This window comes from Limulus polyphemus, unplaced genomic scaffold, assembly GCF_000517525.1.
Source record: "Limulus polyphemus unplaced genomic scaffold, Limulus_polyphemus-2.1.2 Scaffold5895, whole genome shotgun sequence".
NCBI lineage: Eukaryota > Metazoa > Arthropoda > Merostomata > Xiphosura > Limulidae > Limulus > Limulus polyphemus.
The window spans coordinates 1-21,828 of NW_013671505.1; the positions used below are offsets into that span (position 1 = coordinate 1).

At 32.0% G+C, this 21,828-nt stretch overlaps 1 protein-coding gene across 1 annotated transcript in view; it reads right to left on the reverse strand.

Annotated features, from left to right (window-relative positions):
* Nucleotides 1-5,767: 5,767 nt before the first annotated feature.
* The window catches only part of LOC106473113 (dynein heavy chain 5, axonemal-like), a 46,533-nt gene continuing 30,472 nt past the window's right edge, over nucleotides 5,768-21,828 (reverse strand). The window contains exons 12-21 of the mRNA XM_022401611.1: nucleotides 21,203-21,375; nucleotides 20,668-20,846; nucleotides 19,814-20,001; nucleotides 18,740-18,934; nucleotides 14,972-15,106; nucleotides 13,424-13,585; nucleotides 10,250-10,496; nucleotides 8,456-8,697; nucleotides 7,624-7,764; nucleotides 5,768-6,040 (exon numbers count right to left, since the gene is read on the reverse strand). Coding sequence (XP_022257319.1) covers nucleotides 5,768-6,040; nucleotides 7,624-7,764; nucleotides 8,456-8,697; nucleotides 10,250-10,496; nucleotides 13,424-13,585; nucleotides 14,972-15,106; nucleotides 18,740-18,934; nucleotides 19,814-20,001; nucleotides 20,668-20,846; nucleotides 21,203-21,375 — 1,935 coding nt within the window. The remainder of the gene's footprint in view (nucleotides 6,041-7,623; nucleotides 7,765-8,455; nucleotides 8,698-10,249; nucleotides 10,497-13,423; nucleotides 13,586-14,971; nucleotides 15,107-18,739; nucleotides 18,935-19,813; nucleotides 20,002-20,667; nucleotides 20,847-21,202; nucleotides 21,376-21,828) is intronic.

The window sequence follows — 21,828 nt, forward strand, 5'->3', positions numbered from 1 at the left end:
GTTTGATTTGCCGCTTCTCGTTTCCATTTTTTCTTTTTCTTCTTCTTTTTTTTTTATCCCACTTTCTGACACCAATTTGTTACATCTCCAGTCGTTAATTGATTTTCCGTAACTTCGTTCCGACAAAACTTTAGCGACACAAGTCCTTACTTAATAAAACTGGTTTATTCTTTCTGAATATAACTTTACCGATACACTTATTTTCAACAGTCGCTCTATAAGAAATGTTTTAGCAACGAACGTTAACTTCAACAATACTTTCTGACTGCAGTTCAATTACTCACTACCTGCACACATTATCCTGTCACGTTGTGAGTGTCTTATATATATACCAGACAAACATATATCTAGTAAATGCTAGGACATTCACGAAGGAGCAGGATATTTCTAGAAAATAGGTGGCGTGACACTAGTCACGTGACCTCGCTGACGCAACAGAGTCTTGCCACAATTTTTCAAATGGAGCATCCTTGACCAGAAAAAACTTTAATTTTTTACATGCTTATCATGCAATATTTCAGTCCTTGAGTCATGACTGGATTCCACTTACTACTGCTAGGCATGGTATGACTACCTATAATTTTATAGGCTTTATACTTGGGTAGCACTTTCTGAGTGGTTGGGTGACAACCAATCACTGTGTGTTAACTATCAAGATCTGACTGTACTATGGTTTATTTCATTTTCACATGATAATGGGGTGGCATTCCTGTAGCATTTGTCTTTTATGCTCTTTTCCCTCATCTTTTTCATAATTATTTCTAATACTGTATAAAAACTTCCCATAAATTGTTGAGGTAATATTTTAATGACCAAGAAAGTTGTATCTCAATAGTATATCCTGATATTTTATTATTAAAACTCTCCAAAGTAATTTTATCACTTTTTAATGTATTCCATCTAATTCTTAAAAAAACAGACAAACCTTATAAGATAAAAAAAGGAAATTTCGTAAAACAATTTTTAGAAAATACAGTTGATTGATAACAAAATACATTACAAGCCATAAGAAAATAAAACAATCTAAATTCATATAAAATTTTGCTTCTGTATCATGACAGAAATTTGTTTAAAATATTGTTTGGCATTGATCATAAGGGCACTGGTTCTAAAAATATCAGCCAAAGAGCACATACAATGTTAAGTGCAATCATTAAAGTTTATGTTTAACAACCACTTGTACATGGATCAGCTGTTTTAACACTAAAAAGAAATATGAAGCATATCTGCTGATGACTAGATTTTCAGTATATGTAAATCATCCACAATAATGTTGGGGAAAACTAATGGCCTTACGTTAACATTTTTCTTACACTGAAAATGTATTTCCGATAGGTACTTGCCCCTCTCACACAAAGCTATCCCAATTTTTTTCTGCCCTCTAAACACTGCAAAAAAAAATGTAGGGCTCTCTATCAATTGTATTATGCCACCTATATTGGCACAGCTAGCTCCCTCTTCTATTCCTACTCAATCCTCACTTTCAAAAATTGGCAGGCTCCAAAAGAAGGACACCAGCAATATGGAAAATGAGTGGGAAGTGTGTGACAGGAGGTAAGTGCCTATTGGAAATACATTTTCAGCATAAGAAAAATGTTAACTTCGTCTCCCGCAAAACTAGAATCCCACACTGCAAAGGTGGAGGGGTCAGTGTAGGTGCACATAATTTAAACCAAGTGTAAAGTGCCCACCCAGAATGAACGAATGTGTTCTGAGATGAAAATGAAGCACACTTGTGGGGTACTGCACTACTTTTGGAACAGGTATGCTTTTCACCCTGTATGTAGGTAATTAATCTGACACAGGCAGAAAAAAAAGGATATGTACAAGTGTAATTTGTTATGAGAGGTGCAATCCATAGTAAAATATAAACAGTGTTATCTATGTACATTCACAACCTTAACTGGACAGACGAGGTTCCATAACTCATCCTTGGATTAGGAGGTTGAGGGTGAAATAAAAATATTGTAACATCAACATAGTGGATAAAGCATATGGACCATGTTATATATATATACACATCAACCCCAACCATTAGTAAACAGAGTGTCATACATCAAGCAACTGGAATTACAAAGAGGAAGTGAGCTTTCACCCCAAACCAGACAAACTCCCAAAACAACCATAGGAGCAAGAAGTCCAACAAACCAAACACTGCATTACAGGGATGTGGCATTGCCTCAACTCAACCATAAGAACAAGGTAATATCTGTAACCGGTATTATGAACAAAATCATAACTCACTCAACTGTAAATGCAGGGAAGAGACATCCTACATCTGGAATTACGAGGAGGACATGGAACATTAGCTCAACCACAGGAACAGTGTACATACGTCCTATTGCAGATAATACAAAGCAAAGTCTTCCAAAATCAACAATAGAAGCAGGGAAAGAACTTCCTGCAACTGGAATTAATGAGAAGAGAGGCCTCTACTACACATGACTGTAGGAATAGGGCTGTGCCATCCCAAATCTGGTATTACAAGGAGAATCCTGCATAGGCTGGACCTGCTCCAACTGACATCTGTCAACCTGGGTAAAAATATCCAGGGGAAAAGGGAAACCAGCTTTGCCCTCTTGTCACGTAGTGTGTAATCATGAGTAGGTATGGTAGATTCTAAACTCACTCAGGAGGAAACTTCTATGGTACACTACCCCAGTGACTGAGAACTGGGAATTGGTAAAGACTAGTGCACTCCGCTGGAAAAAAAATGTAGGGGGGGGGTTAAAAAGGGCAGGTAGTATGGAGGAATGTCACATTCTATTTTGAAAAGCAGACTGACTCCAATTTATTCAATCAAAGTGTGGGTAGGAATCCCCCTTCTGCTTTACTCATGAAGTCCATGAGTAACGGTCTACTACTAAGTGAAAATTATCGATAGAAACATATATATATATAAACCATGGTTATGCCATCAGTGGTCTTGTGGAAACAAACCATCTCTACAGTGAGTGTTATAGTGCAATAAGTAAATAGTATGGGTTTGAGGCAAAGCATGCCTGACCAGTCAACACCTGCCATATAGTGGGATCCCATTAACAGTGGTTAAAACTAGGGTTGTTGAAAATAAAAAACAAAAATGAAAGGAAGTGATAAGACTTACCCCAGTCAAAGGCAAACAGATGTGTGTACAATCGCTATGGAAAGGAGACAATAGCAACTAAAAAAAGATACAGCCAGATTGTGCAGATAATGAGCAATGAAGGTATTTGGAGTAGCCAACATTCCAGTCTGGATGATCTCCTCCAACAGATGAAAAGATGAGAAGCGAAAGATATGGTGATATGAAAAATATGATGAGAAGAAATGTTGTGGAGACGGCGACCTTCCATGGATAAGTCAGAGTATGCTAGCCTAATGAGCAGATGAACTCAACAAGTTAACATGATAGATAATAGATCTTGGGAATATGGTTAAGGAACTTGAACCCTGAAAGGAAGCAGGCCATGCCACATAACACCATAAGGAGCAAACTGGACAAAGAAGCTGATCAGGATCAAAATGGGAGTACTGGTAGGAGATGGAAGTTAACAAAATGGATGTTACAGCCTTCAGCATAGGCCTGAGGGAGGAAAAACCGGTTGGGATATAGTATGACATACAAGGAATGGTAGAGGAAGCGGGTAACATTAAAGGCAGAAATATCTGATCGACGACATCTGCAAACAAGGAGGAGAAGGAAATAGGTCTTGAGGAAGAGATGGTAGATGGAACATGAAGACAAAGGTTAAAGAAGAATGGGAAAGGTATAAAAGAGCCACACTGACATTCCAATCAGACAAATCAAGGAACATGGAGGATACATGACTCAAAAGGAGTGGAAAAATATAGGAAATAACAGGGCAAGGCAAAACCAGATGAAACCTGGAGAAATGGAAAGTATTTGACAAGGCTACCTGATACCTAGCATTGTCGAAGTGGAAAAGCCTTTGTCAAACAACCAGGTGAAGAATAGGAAAATATGAAGAATGGGCGAGTGGGAAGGATGGAAACCATGTCGAAGAAACCAAAGGTGGAAGGTATACCGTCACCTGAGGTAAATGGATGTGGAAGAAAGTCTAATGGATTATGAAAGGAAAGATGCAACACGTGGAGTCAGTCCCTGGGCTGAGACAATTGACCTGACAAAAGCCATGCATGGAGACATCTGGATGAACAATGCAGACTGAGGCTGAAAGAATAGGGACCAAAACAGGGGAAGGGTAGGTAGGTTGTACAAGTAAAGGTCAGAGCAGTGGGAATGATGGTTGTGATGACCAAAATGGAGCCACCAGTAGGACGACACACGGAGTTGTTTTGAATAAGGATAGAACTCTGAAGAGGAGTTGAATAGGAGGGTAAGCATAGATGTAAAGACCACTCCAATTTTGACAGAATGTGACCACTCCAGAGTTGATGGGCAAGGAAGGTTGGTGTTCCAGAGGGTGGTGAAGACATATACGAGGTGTTCCCAGCTGAGAATACCCATCTAAAGACCTGTGGATTGAGGGACCACTCTACAAGGAGAATCTTGTGAGGAGGAGATAATTGATCCACCACCAGATTCAGAGCCAGTGAAAAAGCAAGCCAAGGTCACAATGTGGTGACTGTGGGCCCAGAAAGGAAACCCAGGATCTGATAACACCGAGACCTGGATTTGGTACCCCTTGGCTCTGTGATATAAGTGACCATTGAGGAGATGTCAGAATGTACCACAACCACCACCCCTCATGAGAGGAAAGAAGTGGGACAAAGCTTAACACACTGCCAAAGGCTCGAGAATGACGATATGGAGAGAAGACTACTTGATTGACCAGAGACTGGAAATTTCTCAGGAGTCAAAGTAAGAACCCCAACCCTCTAAAGATGAGTCTGTGAAAAGATGTAAATCCAGATGGGATGGAGTAAGCAGCGCCCCCTCCGTCTGGTCTCTGTCTAACCACCAAGCCAGTAATCCAAGGAGAAGTTCCACTGAGCTAGGAGTGTCCACCAAAGGGAATGCATAGGAGCCCGACACATGGGAATGAGAGCTTCCAAGGAAGCCCACATACCTAAAGAGAAAAAATACATCTTGAACTGTAAGAAATGTGAAATGAGGGACATGTGAACAGCTTGCTCTGAAGAAGAAGAGGAGAAGACTGGGCCAGACTGAGGTTGGAAAGAAGACCTCCCGAAATGAGACGGGGTTAGAATGGACGTCCCCACTATCATCAGGAATTCCACCTGTGCTGCTTCTTATAAGAGCAGAGAAGTGTGGTCTATGAACTGTGAATAGGAAGAAGCAAGCAGGAGCCAATCATCCATAGAAAAAAAAAAGAGTTCAAAGACTCATAGAGTGAAGATGTTGGGCAAAAGTATGTACCCTCCCTCTTATAATTTGGTAACAAGAAACAAATTAAAAAAAAACTGAAATGGCAAAGAAGCATGTTCATAAATGGTAGCTACATGCAACAAAATACACATCTAAACAATGTTGTGTCAATCGAGAAAGGGAGGATTGAGTGGGAATAGCAGAGAGAGCTAGCTGTGCTAATATAGGTAGCACAATACTATTGGTGGAGAGTATTAACATGATATGTACATATTCAGAAATGGCACAAAATTGATGAGGTATATAGACTGGTGCACTGATAACTTTGTGTGTGTGTAAGAAGGTAAGCCCATATCAGAAGTTAAGCTTTCATGTACATGTGTTTTAGTCTATATACTTTAGATTTATTTCCAAATAAATGGAATAGAAATCTATATTAATTGTTTTAGCAATGCTTTTGGTGTATACATAGTGTTATTTCCTATTCTGTACAACCTCAAACTTACCCCTGCTATTTACCCAGTAGTCAAACATACTATTTTCAGAGTCTTCTGCTCTAGGTGGCAAATCCAAGATGGAGGAGTAGTTTTCTTGTAAATATGACTCTAACTTTAAACGATCTGACAGTTCCAAGAAGGACCCGATACTCCACATTAGCACGAAAACATAAAGTTTTTGAAGCATGCTCTGTGACACCTCAATTTCTCTTTCATCTCTTGGACTTAAGCCTTCCAGAAGAGTTATGGCCTATGTTAAATAAGAAAATATTTAAATTAATCTAATTAGTTAAATATTATGATTTGTTTCCAAAGTGATAGTAAAATAAACAACTGTATCACTTAAATCTATTTACTAATTAGTTATTAATTATGTTTGGATTTATATTAGTATTAGATCATTATAACCAATATGTTTATATTCTATGTTTCAGCCACTAATCTGCTGCCATATACATGGGAGCCTTGAGAATGAATGTATGTTATGGTAGGAGTTGGGATTCAAACATGAGTTGTTTTTTTTTAGAAAAGGTAGGTGTGCTCTCCATTCATCCAGGCACTTATGTCACTGGGATTTGGAACAAATAGCTAATTTGGATCATTTCAAGAGGGGGGTATCAATATTTTTGCTGACTCCTACACCAGGCTTTTCACATGTATGGCTTATGTTTCATTCCATTTTATTGTACATTATTTTTCTCTGATATGAAGGTTATTGCAGAAAGATTGGTATTTCAGAGTCTTGTGTGTTTATTATGCTCCTGAATTCTGATTTTTGTTGGTTTGTTTGTTTCTCCAATTTTATGGAGTCTATATACATAAGGGATGTTGTAATTGTATTGCAGCTTCTGAAGACTGTCTTAATTTCATACTCATTGTATATCCTTTGGAAGTTTTCAGAAAAGCCTTTGAAATAGGAAAAGATGGGTGTATTTCTGTAATTTTCATCTAGCTTATCCTTAGTGTCTGTCTCTCTTTAATTTCCTCTTTATTGGGTGTTCAGGCTATCTGTTTTTCAAAGACAGTTGTAGATGTTTATATTGTTCTTAACACATTTTCTTTTACAATTCTTGTTCATTCTAGACTAACTAATCTTATTCTACCCATCTTTACACTGTTATGGTGGTTTGATTGACAGCTAAGATACTTATTTGTATCTGTTGGTATTCAAATACCACAATCTTATGGTAAGTACTTAAGCAACTTACATTTTCCAAAACACAAATCTACTCTATATCAATGTGATGCTTTTCTAACTTATGAAATTATTACTATGCCGATTATCATGTCAAAACTTTTATGAATATCAAAATACAAATTTACCTAACTCAATTCTAATGCATTTTCTGCATACTGTATCATTACCAAATCAACAATTCATTATATATAATAAAACATGAGTAACTATTTTTTACCCCATGAACAACAGATTGATTGAATTATCAAAGTAAGAAAGACATTAGTTTTTGTTTTGTGACTACAAAACTCTGTAAAAAGAATTAATTGCAGTTTAAATATAGCATAGTAGTCTAGCAATTATGCAGGGTGAATTAAACTGAAACATTTTCATGAAAGACTATGTCTTTTCACTCACAAAGTGTAAGAACTTTATATGAAAGGCATTATTTTTACGCTGTGTTAGATTAAAATTATTATATTTATCCTGTATTAGAGACTAATATCTATACAACATTAATACATATGCTTAGTATAAACAGTGTAAAAAATAATCTAGTTCATGTTTTAAATTTTCAAAAGAAACTGGTACTAGGCTATCTATTACCAGCAATTTAACATGCAAGCAAAATGTAACTTTATAAAAGCAATATGCACCTGAGAAATAATGTTACATTCTAATACTTCCATCTTGAATGTTAACTGTTGAGTAGACCAGGCAAATGCATCATGGAAAGATTTCTCGAACAGTTCCATGATAGTTGCTCCTTCTGTAGAGGGCCACTTACAAAGTCGAGCCTAAAATTCACATATAGTTTTTAATTAATATTTCACAAAAATGTTTCATTTCCAATGGAATGAAAGTAAGTGTAAAGTTTGCCATAATTTCTATAATAGTGAACAAAGGTAAGCAAACTATATAGATTAAAACTAAATAATTTAACTAACACATACCTTACTGAAGACAATGTAGTATACCAAACTAACTAGAAATACTTATGTCATAAATCAATGCATCAGAAACTTAAAACTCACAATGATTAGCCTAATTGAATTACCAGTTGTACACCCTGTTTATAAACAATAATTCTCTCTGAAATCCTAATAATTTCTCACAATAAGATTTGGCTAGCTTAAGAGTAGGTTAGTCCTACTTCTTCACTATGGTAACATAAGCTTTATAAGTGTATTTATGATTCAAAACATCACTCCGAGCATTATATATAAGATTTCATGAAAATAACTACAAACAAAAGTGGAGTAAATTAAAACTTACAAAGTATATATGTATAAAAGTAATTCTACTTTGAATCAAAGAGTTTACCAATTGGAAACATGAATATGCTTACATGTATTTGCAATAGTGTACACATGAAATTGCAAACTGGTGAGTGTTATAAAATTTACTATAAATTCATAAATAAATGTACACTGATTTCTTAGATAAGAATGAAAATGTTTATGATTATTTTATTTTCAATCACACTACCTGAAGAATTGGCTTCCAGGTGAGCCCCGAGGAACTCATGTAAACCATTCCATTTCTGGACACTGTGGCTGGAGAGGCATTGTCAATGTTATGCACTTCAAATACTATTTTACAGTTTGGTGCCATGGGAATTCTGTCTCCATTGGCTAGGGTCAAAGTCTTGTTATCATCCAAAACAGAATTCAAGTTCTCAATCCATATAGCATCAACAGGTCCATCTAATACTAACCAAATGTGTTCACCTTTGTACAAATAAACAATTATCTTAATATACTGATAAACAACATGCTGCAGTCACATTGTTTTTAAAGTACTATAAAGATAAGCTATATAGCCATTAAGAAATAAACACATTCCTGAAATTACTTGTACACTATATCCAACCTTATAAATCAAGAATGAAAGAGGATTAACTAATAAGCAAAGTCCCACTGTTCATACAAAGAAATTTCTTGCTTTTGAAAGACTTTTTACCAAGAAAAAGTATGACACTAGTATTTTCCAGTGTTTGACTTTATGTGTGAGGCAAATACATTAAAGATATAAAATAATTCTGGTGAAGTTGAATAATTATTACTAAGAACAAAATCACATAAAAGTTTTAAGAAAAATAATACTTTCCTGGCTGCTTATTTTTTGTGAAAAAAAAAAGACCACTGCAAGTTTTCATTCTGTTCCTTTCCCATGAATGTTTGTCACCAATGAATTTTTGTATCCATCAAATAATTTTTAAACAAAATAAATTTTAAGATACAAATCTTGGAAATAAAAAGTACTTTCACCTGTTAGAACAAATACTTCATCCCATGTAAAGTAAACTTAACAAATCATTGAAATAGCACATTTAAATTTTCATCTATGATCAATTTTTATCTAAATTATCTAATCTAATTAGATTATCAATTTGATTTTTTTCTATATATAAAACAATGTAATGCTCAAACTGTTTATCAGGTTTAATATTTAAAGATGAAAATACTACTACATGAACTAATGTTAAGAATTCCACTAGTCATACTTATTACGTGTAATTTATACATAAATTCTGAAAGCTACAGAAACCATACAATAAATTGTCTCAGTACTAAAACAAACTCTAAACTATTAAACATATTTTCTGTATTTTCTTTCAGTCAGCTTGGACACAGAAAATAACTCAAGTAAGTAATTAAAGTTTTTTTTTCTTTTCTGGTACACATGAAATGTAAAATCACTAATTAGCGATTAGTGATGTTTTCTTACAGAAAAGAAAGTCTGTGACATTTCAAGATAGGTGTTTGTCTTTTCTATCAGTGAATGGGAAAAGATCAAGGGACTGCCATGCTCTTGCATTTGGATCAAAGTGGATAAAGGTCACATGTGCAAACCTAGCTATTGGTGTTATTTTGTTTTGTATTTAAAGCCAGGTTTGCCCCTGTAAGAATAACATTTAACTTTTAGCTTTCCTTTTGAGAACTTTAACTTTGATAGCTTTTGATTGTGTAACATTTTGCTAAACTTAAATGTTAGCTTTTGTTTAACATTTATTTTATTTTAATGTTGACTTGTTTAACTTGACAAGCTTCTTTTTGATTTCATGTTTAGATATTTAGTGTAGCTTAAAGTTGTAAGTTTGACTGTGTGTATTTGTGAATAAAGTATGTTGTTGTTGCCATCAGTGTTTGACTATTTCTTCCCAATGAACTCAATTAGAGTTTTGAGAGAAACAAAATATACACTCCATAACTAGATGTTCTCTATTTAATCACACAAAAGGTTTCTACAAACATTAACAAGTGTAGTAAACACATGTACCTTTCTTAGCTTTTAACGTTTTCCTCCATAAAGTAGAAAAAATCCCATCTGTCCAATCATTAGTGGCTACATCTAGTCTTCCAAACATTTGAGGAGCTGTGATAGCTTTAGGATTCATTCTCATTTCTTTGTGTGGTTCTCCTAAAGCTGTCAGGGCTTTCATCAAGATATGGATGCAAGTTGTTTTTCCTGCTCCTGCTGGGCCTAAAGTCATCATCCCATGTCTTACCAGCTGAGTCTCATAAAGCTAAAGGAAAGAAAACTTCATTTTTATACATATATATTGAAGAATAGTATATATTATTTTGTAAATAATTGTTTTCAAAGTTCCTGAAATTAATTTTTATAACTATATAGCCATACAAATAGAAATTATCATGAAAATTTTAGCTTCAGACAATTAGATATCTAAGTTTTAAAATTCTTGGTTATTTCTATATTATACACTTATCCAAATAATTGCTACATATTAGAAAACAAATTAAGGTTATATGGAGTTTCATGTGATTCACAAGTTAATATTCTCAAAAAAAAAATTTTTGGTAAAAGATAATGCAACAATTTAATTATCTTAAATAGTCGTAAAGCGTGCATAATTGAAAAAAAGAATGTTTTCTTCTTGGTTTTCTTGGGTTTATGGCTGAAAATATTATTAGCAGTAAGGGTAACCCCAGCTGATGAAATAATTAATTCTGATCATTATAAGAAAGTAAAGTATAAGTTTGTGAAATAAACTGAACAAATAATACTAAATACAGACTTATTTGAAGAGCATTTCAAATGCTCTATAATTGCACAGCTTCAAGCAATCAAATATTGTTCATTGCTTCAGTTAAGTATTTTGTTTTAATTCTACATAATTTATGGAAAATTATTTAAAAAATTCCTATTACCTTTAAAACTGGTTATAGACAAGACTGTTTTGTATTTTCCTAAATTATTCAGTTTGGCAATATACATCGTGAAAGTTAAAGTTAACACCCTCCTATGCCACTTGTAAGATCATTCAGAAATTTCAATATATTTTAAATCATGTAGGAGTTAAAGCCAATGTGTACTCTTAGATTTTTATCATAAGTCTTAAGGTGCTAATGAAATAAAACATTATATCTTATATATTTGTATATAAAAAATGTGACTTGTACAATAGGCCTACAGGGAATCAAACTTCCCTTGTCAGTCTATCATATACAAAGAATTTAGAACTAAAGTAAATATTTCATAACTAAACTTGTTTCTTTAACAAATATGAAACTATATCTTAATTTTGTTATTTAAAATATAAACTAAAGAAGCACCTTTACATTAGAAAACTACAAAATAATCATATTTTTGATCACAAGTTCCTACTATTTACAGACAATTTATAGTTTTGTTTGTTTGTAAGACAAATCAAAACCTTGACTTCAAAAGTTGTAATGATGCTCTTTTCAGCAGAAAATTCTTAATAGAAAGTATCAAATAGGTCTTTCTTTCTCTGTAAGATCTTTCAACAATCTTGAATTATGGGTATTATGGTTTATTATATAACCTTGTAACTCATGCTAACTATGCATAACTTGTACAAAAAAGCTAATATTTAATATATAAAAGTTTATATTTTTTTATGTTTCTTTTGATAAATATTAAAAACATGTTATGAAATTTGACACAAAGAAAATAAGGAGAATTTTAGCAACAAATCAACCTAAAAAATCAATAAAAACTACTTCTATCACACTATTTAAAATTTATAATAAGCTTACAGTTTGAAGAGAAGTGGAAACACTAAATTTTGCTGATTTAAAAGTGGCTTCAGTTCAGCAATCACAAGATTCTCTAATATTCTTAACTGCTGCTCATTCTCAAATCTACTAATTATCATGATTATAAACAGTGATGTAATTTGATTAAGGCTGTAATGTGTTTTATTGTAAGCATTAGTGTAAGTATACGTTTTTAGTTATATTCATTTTGGTTCAAACTTATATTGTAGATTTTCAAAAATAAATCCTTTATTTCAGACTTTAATCCATAGATATACCAACCAAACTTTACTTAAATTTCAGAATAGCTGAAAAATCATACATAAATACCCAAAAGTATTTCTTTAATCTAGAAATTTTAAGACAATGGAAACTATTTCAAGTCCTTCTATGCTTTTTTTTTTTAAACTTAGTTTCTTCACTAAAAATTTGTCACATAAAATCATATAAAGAAATTTTCAATAACTTCTGCTAATTATTGTACATTGTAGTTCATATATCAGTCTAACTAGAAGTGTCATAATTAAAAAGAACATTTATGATGATTAGAATGCATCGATTTGTCAATTAAGTAACTTCACTGTTGCTGGTACTTTGGCACAAATACAGATCTTGCAAGATGACATTTTTCACAAATATATGTTAATTAAATATCTAAGTAAGCAATTATGTGCCTCCTTAGCTGTTTTGTAAAGTTCAGTGTGTAAGCTAGATTTCATTCATTTGAAAAAACCAACTGGTATGAATAGTAATAATGTCTTTTCACTAATCCAGTCAGTTCTATCCAACACTGTAATTCTGTCTTGACCAAACCACATGATGTAACTTCCAATCTATCTTCTCCTCATTGGCATAATGATTTTGTAAAGGTTTGTTCCTTAACTTCTTAGAATGTCGAGATTTTGAATACAGTGAGAAGCCATATTAGTAGTTTTATCTATTTTTAGAATTATAACTTTTGAAAAAACTTATTTCAATCCTAATAATAAACAGTAACTTATTAAATATAAACTCAAGTGACTTAGCTGTGAGGAGGAATGCATGGTTCCACCAATAAGTGGTTTTCTATTCATACAAAAGAACAATGTTCTAGAAAATCTCAAGAACTCCTCAAGTACTGCAAGACATTCTTGAACCCAGTTTTGTGTCACTTCCACACTTAATAACTTTGTGATAATTACTGACCAGAAGCAATTAAGGTTTCAAAAGTTTGGCAATTGAAGAACTGAAGATTACTTGAAATCAGAAGAATTTTGTGCTTCTGTTTTCTTCTTGAATAGTTTTGATTTAATTACTTTCATTATTTTGTCATAGTAACTACGTATACTTTAATGCTTTTTTCATAAGCAAAATAAGTTATGATATGTCTATACAAATTATTAAATAAAGTAAGAATTGAATATGTAGTCAAAAAAGTTTAGTTCAAAACCTGGATTAACTTTAGGGACCACAAATGATGATTAATTAATCCCAATTCAGTGATACATTCTGATATAGCTTTTTCCAAATCAGGATATCCCTTCTTGTCCATTGCAATACCAGGAAACAAATCATTGATAAGAGAGAGAAACAATGGCTCATCTTCATCAATCTGTTTGAATATTAAGTATTTATGTAAATAACACATAAGCACATTTTATGTTTATGTTAAAATACCATATTTAACAAACTAACATAACAACTAACTATGTGCTTGAAAAAAAATTTTTTTTTCAATAAAATTCAAAATTAACTATTAAGAGTAGTCATACTTTTGTGTATTAACTATTAAATCTAACGTAAAGAAAAAAAAGCTGTACATTACATGGTACATTATTACAAAGTCCTTCCAAAGATACTAAACACATGCAATTTAGAACACAAAGGAAGAAATGAAGAGTATGCATGTTTTTAATGCTTAATTCATTCTTTTAAATAGAACAGTAACTAGAAACATCCTGAAGTACAAAGTCATTTTAAATAATAACACCTAGTTATTTAAAATTTACTAATTTTTTATATAAATAATAGAGCTATGATAATTATATTTTCATTCATTTATTCTGAGGCATAAAGCTTTAACAAGAAAAAGGCTACATAAATTACAGAAATATTCCTTTTATACATTTTAGCCATATGATACAAATAGTAGACACCACTGATGAAATTACCATTTATACTGGAAGCCTTACCAACATATTCAGTATGGTTGCTATCTAACAAACCATGTTACTGATTCATACAACTAAGGTTGTTCATTGAAACACATTTGGTACATTAATAATTTGATTAATAATTAGCAAATGCTTAAGCTCTCCCAATATTTCAGAGGCTTTTATGAATATTTTGAAGTTTTTCCATAATTTTAGAGGTTTCTTGACTATAGAAAGGTTTCTGAAGTATTTATGACTTGGTTCTTTATACTTTACCTATTCATTAGAAGTGGTGTGTTGTTTATTTTAGTATACCTCTGTCATAAGGTGGTGTTTATGGTACATTTATAAACCATAGAGACTCTTCCAAAAGATAATATTAGACCTCCCCTTATACCCTTGGGCATATGTTGATTTTTTCAAATCACTTTAATTCCAGCATGAATTTACCCTTTGTATACTTAAATTTAATAGATTCAATTTTATATTAACTTAATAAAAAATGCAATATTGCTCTACATAAGTAAAATAGTAAGAAAGTGTTCTAATTACAACTAGAAGTAATATAAATCCCATTTTGCCTTTTTATAATAATACTTTAATATAAAACTTTATAGCTTTCAACATACAAAACATTTGAGCAAGCTATCTCAGTCTGAAAACATTAAACTTCAATACCATTATACAACTAAACTACAAGCACACAGTATTCAAGCAGCTATATAATCAAACTCTTGTTTAATATTAATTCACTGAATAAAAAAATATCAGCAACAAAGTAAATCAATGTAGAGATTTGAAATTACTTGCACAATTCAAAAACACACAAGTAACTGTACAGTTACCAATTTAGAAAGATTCATGTCTCGAAGCACCCTCATCACAATCATGCTTTCTGAATCATGAGGATTGGATCTTTTCACTGCTCCTAAAGTCCTCAAAACTGACAGGATATTCCGAAGCCCAAAGTCATAATGAACCTGGTAAAGTTTGTGTAATAACACTATATTCTTATAATTGATGTGGCTTTAGTGTATTTATGAGAAGAAAATACACAGAAATATGTTCAACAATTAAAAGAATTAATGAAAATAAGTTAAAGTTACTATTAGTCAAAAATAAATGTTTTTTTTTAATACATACATTTAGTTAGGTTAAAATAGCTTCTATCAAAAAAAGTTAGAGAGTTAGATAAGTTTTGTGACAAAATTAGCTTTAAATAATCAATTGTGTTTTTAATAACAATAGACCAAAAGGTCAAGTTCACAGCATATAAATAATCAGCACTTTTTTTTTAATGGGAAAGAAATAGCAAAAGGAAACCACACCTTTTTTTGGTAACTTATAAAATGTAAACAGCTTTGACATACCTCTTGTTAAATACACTTCATTACAATTCAAAGGTAACAACATGAACATTTAAAGAAAGTTATACAGGTTTATTTTTATCAACATACAAGTCTAAAATATTGTGAAAATGCAAGGAAGCAAAAACCAAATTTTATATAAATAATACTGTTTTACTTAAAAAATTTCTATGTTTGAAGGAGCCGGTTCTTAACATTGTAATAACTGACAGAATTGTCAGTCAATGCTGACATTTAATTTTTGATTAAAGGAGAGATTCTTGCTCGTGTCGCCCTCTGTCACATTATCTACAGTTGAATGGAGTGAAAATTTATTAGTGACTGTTGCTTGTCATTGTTGAGAGGTATGCCACAGAGTGACACATCATAAATTTTTTTTGTTTTGCCAGAAAAAAAATTATAAAGTTAACAGGAATTCACTGTAAGTCTCCAAACTGTAAGAAAAGGATCGGTGATTGGTCTAAATTCCTATTCCAGGTTGCATTAATTATTTCACATGACAGAAAAAAGTTGCAAAATGGAACGTTTTTGTTTTTTTTCCACATTAAAATTATGGATGGGACAAATAGTAGTTTTGGTCAGATATCAGATACCTGGCTCGTGATATCTGATCAAATTTGGATAATTTTGTACAGGACAATAGATGTGGCCATACATACTGAAAATGTGCCACAGGTGTGAGCTACCACTTCATTATAGTATAGTAATAAACTAGTTAGTTCATAATTGTTTGTTTGAAAATTTAACTAGTATGTGCACGGGGATGCACAGTTTTGTGACTATCTGGGGTCTTTTACAGAAATGTGACACATGTTGGCATGAGACAGTACTTTATATACATTATTTATATACATCTTTTTTTTATTTACTTTTTTCACTGGGATACAATTTCTTGAAGGAAGAAGGCAACAGCACTTTATCTAAATATGCAAATCACTGTTTTCTATATTTTAGGGAAGTTGAATGTTTGAAATATTTTTGTGAGGGAATATGTTGAAGAAAATGTAGAGCTACAAAGATTGATTTATTCATTATTGTTGCTTAGCTGGTAAAATGGGTATATGAATATATGCTAGCCTTCAACATCATTGTGCCCTCGTTATGATGAATTGAGCAATCATCAAGTTTGACCTGTATGTACATTTTTCAAGCTTTTCATTTTTAATGTTTTGCGTTTTATTGTAAACCTTTTGCATAAAAACAAGGAGTTTTTTGTAACCACAACTGCACATACACTAGGTAGTCTTTTACAAAATGTTAGTTGTGTTTTTCCAGTGTATAATAATCATATTGATTGTGAATCACCTTTTTGAGTACATTTATTAAGGGTGTGATATTTTTTTACACTCGTATGTAAAGCTCACCCTAAAACAATTGAATGGGGATAATGACATCTTTTATTGTTCTATCTTAATGTAATACAGATATACATAACAGCAACTTTGGTTAAAAAAACCTTAATACCAATGAGTCATCCAGTTCAGTTTATTGTGTTGCATCTAGTATTGGAATGACATTCTATATTCCATGATACCAGATCAGTAAATAAACCCCAAATCTTCACTTTGCATCATACACATTTTGTTTTAGGTAAAATGTAACATTTTAAAATCTCATGCCTTGTTTTCTTTCTAGCACCTGTCTTCTCAGTAAAAACCTGTATTAATTAGTGGTCTTAACTCAAAATTTTTGTATGTGTAACACCCATCTGCTCAGTAAACAGTGATCTGACATACAAGATATTGCTTACATGCCATCTTCCCTCACTTAAATGAGACTAACTCCCATCCCCCTTGCAAAAACCTTCAGTAATCAGTGATCTGAGCTGCTAGATAGTGCTTATACGGCATCTTCCCTAATTAAAATTATTCTAACACCTATCTTCCCATTAAATTTCTATGGTAAATAGAGATTTTTGTTGTGCTGTCTTCCCTCATGAAAAATGTGTTATATCCATCTTTGTAGTAAATACCTATAGGAAACAGTGACTTAAGTTGCTATATAGTGTATGTGCAATCTTCCTGTGTAAAAATATATCTAATTATCATGAATAAAAACACTTAAAAATGTATTCTGAATGGCAAGAAGATATTAGCAATTTATGATATGTATCTTCCCCATAACAGTATGTATAAAATATCAATACTTCTCTTGTTCAGAATACACAATTTAAAACCTTTCCAAAGTCTAACCTCCACGATCTTTTTATATTGCTATCTCATGAAAGTTATTTATAATGCATCCAATCATTCCAATTTTCCTTTTAGTATGATCCTCACTATATGAAGTTAAGCTGTAAAATGTTAAAAATAATTCATTGCTATTACTGAAATGTAGTTAATACTAATTAAGCAGTCAAAATAACTTTGTTCAACAGTACTGAAACAGATGTTATTTACTCCTACTAAATTAATAATAAGCTCACATTTAATAAGAATAACAAATAATTATTAAAGTATAACTCAGAATGGTGAACATTTATCTGCTCCAGTTAGGTTTCACATCATACTTTAAATATGATCAAAATTTGAAAATTTTGTGGAAACAAATTTCATAATTTTTCAATAATTCAAAGGCCAAAATTTTTATTTGTTTGTTTTTGAATTTCAGGCAAAGATACTTGAGGGCTATCTGCTCTAGCCATCCCTAATTTAGAAGTGAAAGATGAGAGGGAAGGCAGCTAGTCAACACCACCAACCTTGAGCTTTTGGGCTATTCTTTTACCAATGAAAAGTGGAATTGACTGTCAAATTATAACACCCCCATGGCTGAAAGGGCGGACCTGTTTACGAATTGAACTCATAACCTGCAGATTGTGAGGTGAGTTCCCTAACCATCAGGTTAAACCAGACAAAAGCTAAAAATGTTAGAAATTATTGTTAGACTTTTCCTAACCTGTATAACTAGAAAGTACAAGTGTGTAGTCTTGATCTGTAAATAATGATATACAGCAAAGAATGGGAATTCTTTTGATTTTCCTAAGTCATATGGTTTAATCACTAGTGACACACATGTACATATCAAATCTTAAATATGTATCACTGTCTTATGTAAAGGGAAAAAGATCTCATAAAAAAAATTAAGGAGAGAATTTTTGTCACAAACTAAAAAATTTGTAATCTCTCAAGTTAAAACACAGCTAAAAAAGAAGGTTTAATAACTGATCTTATTAGTTTTGCAGCTGAGTTAACTGTTACTATTAATACTGTAATTACATAGTTAGTTTATGTAAATATTATTCTTTACTTGTTTAGTCAGCTGCTCCTCACACAACTTGTATAGTGTGTAAAATTTACGAGCAAGAGTGATATTTTCTAAGAAACCACAACTGGCTAATTTGACCCTTATAATAATCTGTCTATCTGGAACCATCATAGCTACAGTCCGAAACTGGATCTTTAGATTTTCCGGAAGCTCCTGTCTCCCTGCATAGCCTGGATTCTGTATACCATAAAAATAATACCCGAGTTAGAAGTGACAGAAATCAAAATGTACATGCAACAGTTGAGATATGCTTTTCAACTTATTTAAGAAGGAAACTACATTGTAACACATAATAAATTAATAGACAGTAAGTATGAAAGATGATGCTTAAACAGCTAATATTTATTTTCTTCACCAAAACACGAATTTCAGTAAAGAAATGATTATGTAGAGGCCTAATATTTCCTTTGTTCACTACTCCCACTATAACAGACTAGTTTTGCTGAATTCACAGTTCATCACTTCTGCTTGTAAGAGTGAAGCAAATAAATATAATAGACTTCATATACTGGTGGAATGTAAGCAATTTGTTTGGCTTAGATTAGTGGAGCAAGACTATACATCTAAACCAAACAAACTCCTAATATTGGCAATCTTGTTTCTCTTTTGCTCCAGACTGATAGAAATATCAATCTGTTAATGTAAGATCAGCTTATTAACACAGTATCTATTCCACAAGAAACAATTACCAGAATTTTCATTTCGTACCCTGCCAACCGAAAGCACTACTTCACCTCTATTTGAGGGAAAGATCCTGTGTTAAATCAGCTATACACATTACCAGGTTCATGTTGATTTTTATTATTAATTTTGATCAAAATGGGTAGCTTGCTATAATCAGAAGTTAATATTAATTGCTGAGTTGCAGTTATAAGTGTAAAAAATCAAACATATCAGTAAGATAAACAAGTTAGCTAATAATGGTTTGAAGACTTTTTAAACAACTTTCTTCTAATACTGACAGGTTATAAAGCTTTATATGAATTCTCTTCATACAAAAACAGTACCAATGAATATTCTAATTTAAACTAAACCTCTTTACTCAATAGTAATCACCATTGTAAGAAAAATGCCAAACTCTGGATTCATTTGAACTATGTCTCCATCAGAAAATATAAACTGTTTTTTTCTTTCTTTCTTGCAAGATAGAACAATTGCAATCTGCTGAGCTGCTACTGATAACACAGGTAGATCAATACGGTTGAATTCATCAAAACATCCCCATGATCCTGACTGAGCGAGGCCTAATAAATATATAAATATTGCTATAATGACTACAAAGTATTCAACATGATCATAAAGGATGAATTTCTTTTGCATGCAAATGAATTTCTATTTTTGAAATATTTTAATTCTCTGATAGCTACATTTATTAATATTAGTTAAAAATAATTTTTTAGTAATTACAACTTTACTAACCAGGCTTCTGAATGTAAATAAACATTTTACAACCTTCCAAATCACTTATATCCCATGAATCACTTAGCATGCAGGATGCTTAGAATATCAGGTCACAGTCCACAGTGCAAAGATTCTTTATAAACGTTTTATAACTAATAACATTTATAGTGACAGCATCTTTATATTTGTTAAAAGAAAATTTCATTTCTATTAATAGCTCAAGTAGAGGGTGTTCTCTTCCACAATTAGATATACTATTTCAATCAATGATGACAAATGATTTCCCCTTCCTAATTGTTAAATACATCAGAATGCCACATTCAGAGCATAAAGGAAGTCCAGTTTTTGGAATAAATTTTTATCCAATGTAGGATAAGGCTCTTTTATGACATCTGTCTTTCAAATACTTCTAACTTTGTATTCAAACAAGACTGTCTGCCATTTTACTGTATGATTTTCATATTAATAAAATATTCTTTCAGTAGATATCTTAAGAGTTCCAAACAAACCTTTATATATTCTCCCTAAGCCTCTGTAATCCATCTGATCTGAACAGTTGAATACTACAACGTATTTTCCTAAAGCTTTGCCCATGTCCTTAGTTGTCTCAGTTTTTCCAGTACCTGCTGGACCTGTTGGTGAGCCACCCATGCTCATGCTTAGGGCTTGGGTTAAGGTTACATAACATCTAAGAAATATGGAAATTATCAGTGGTAAAGTACACTTTTACACATTTATGAATCCAGAAAAACAAAAATTAACATTAGTCACCATTAAAATCAATCATTTGAATGTTTTCAACATTGTTAATTATTCAAATATTAACAAAAAATAGAAAATAAATTAACTGACTACTTGTCCATGTGCATGAGTGCTTGCTCAAGTTAACATGTTAATGATTGTTAACAAAATGTATTTAACTACAAGCTTCAGATATAATTGGTTATACTATTTTCAAAGAGCATCTAATACACAAAGACACAGGTAGTTTAAAAAATAATAACAGTCTTTATTAACTTTAAAAAAACAAACCAACAGACAAACCTGTCAGTAAGAGGTGTAATCACCAGTCTCTCAGTGCATCCTAGAAATTCATTCTGGTATGTAAAGTTTACATCTGTTATTGAGATTATAGTTTTGTCAATATCTTCCTTGAAGTAAAAACGACACTGACGAAGCCATTCAAAGTCCAATGGTGATTTAATGTTCATTCGACACTATGCAAAAAATACCATTGTCAGAGCACATTCACTATACATAAAGCTATTTACATTCTTAGTTTTAAGTGGGTCCATTCTACTGAAGTAATAGTTCACATTTAAAACTACTATGACAATAAACATTATTACTTTTACAGCAATGACTGTGCCTGTACAGTATTATCTCAAATACTATAAAAACTTCATTTGAATTTTTTCTTCTCTTTATACAAAAGAAATTACTTTTACTGGCAAATGAAAAGTTATCTAGAGTCTTCTAAAAACATATGGTAATTAATGAAAGCAAATATAAAGGGTTAGTCAAAACTTTAATGTGCCATCCAATGCAAAATACCATATGGATCACAAGATATTGATAACCAATGATGTAATTATAAACATTCAGCTTATAGACACCCAATAAATGTTCTAGAAAGAACTGAGCTGTCTTTAGCTTAGACCTTATAAAAC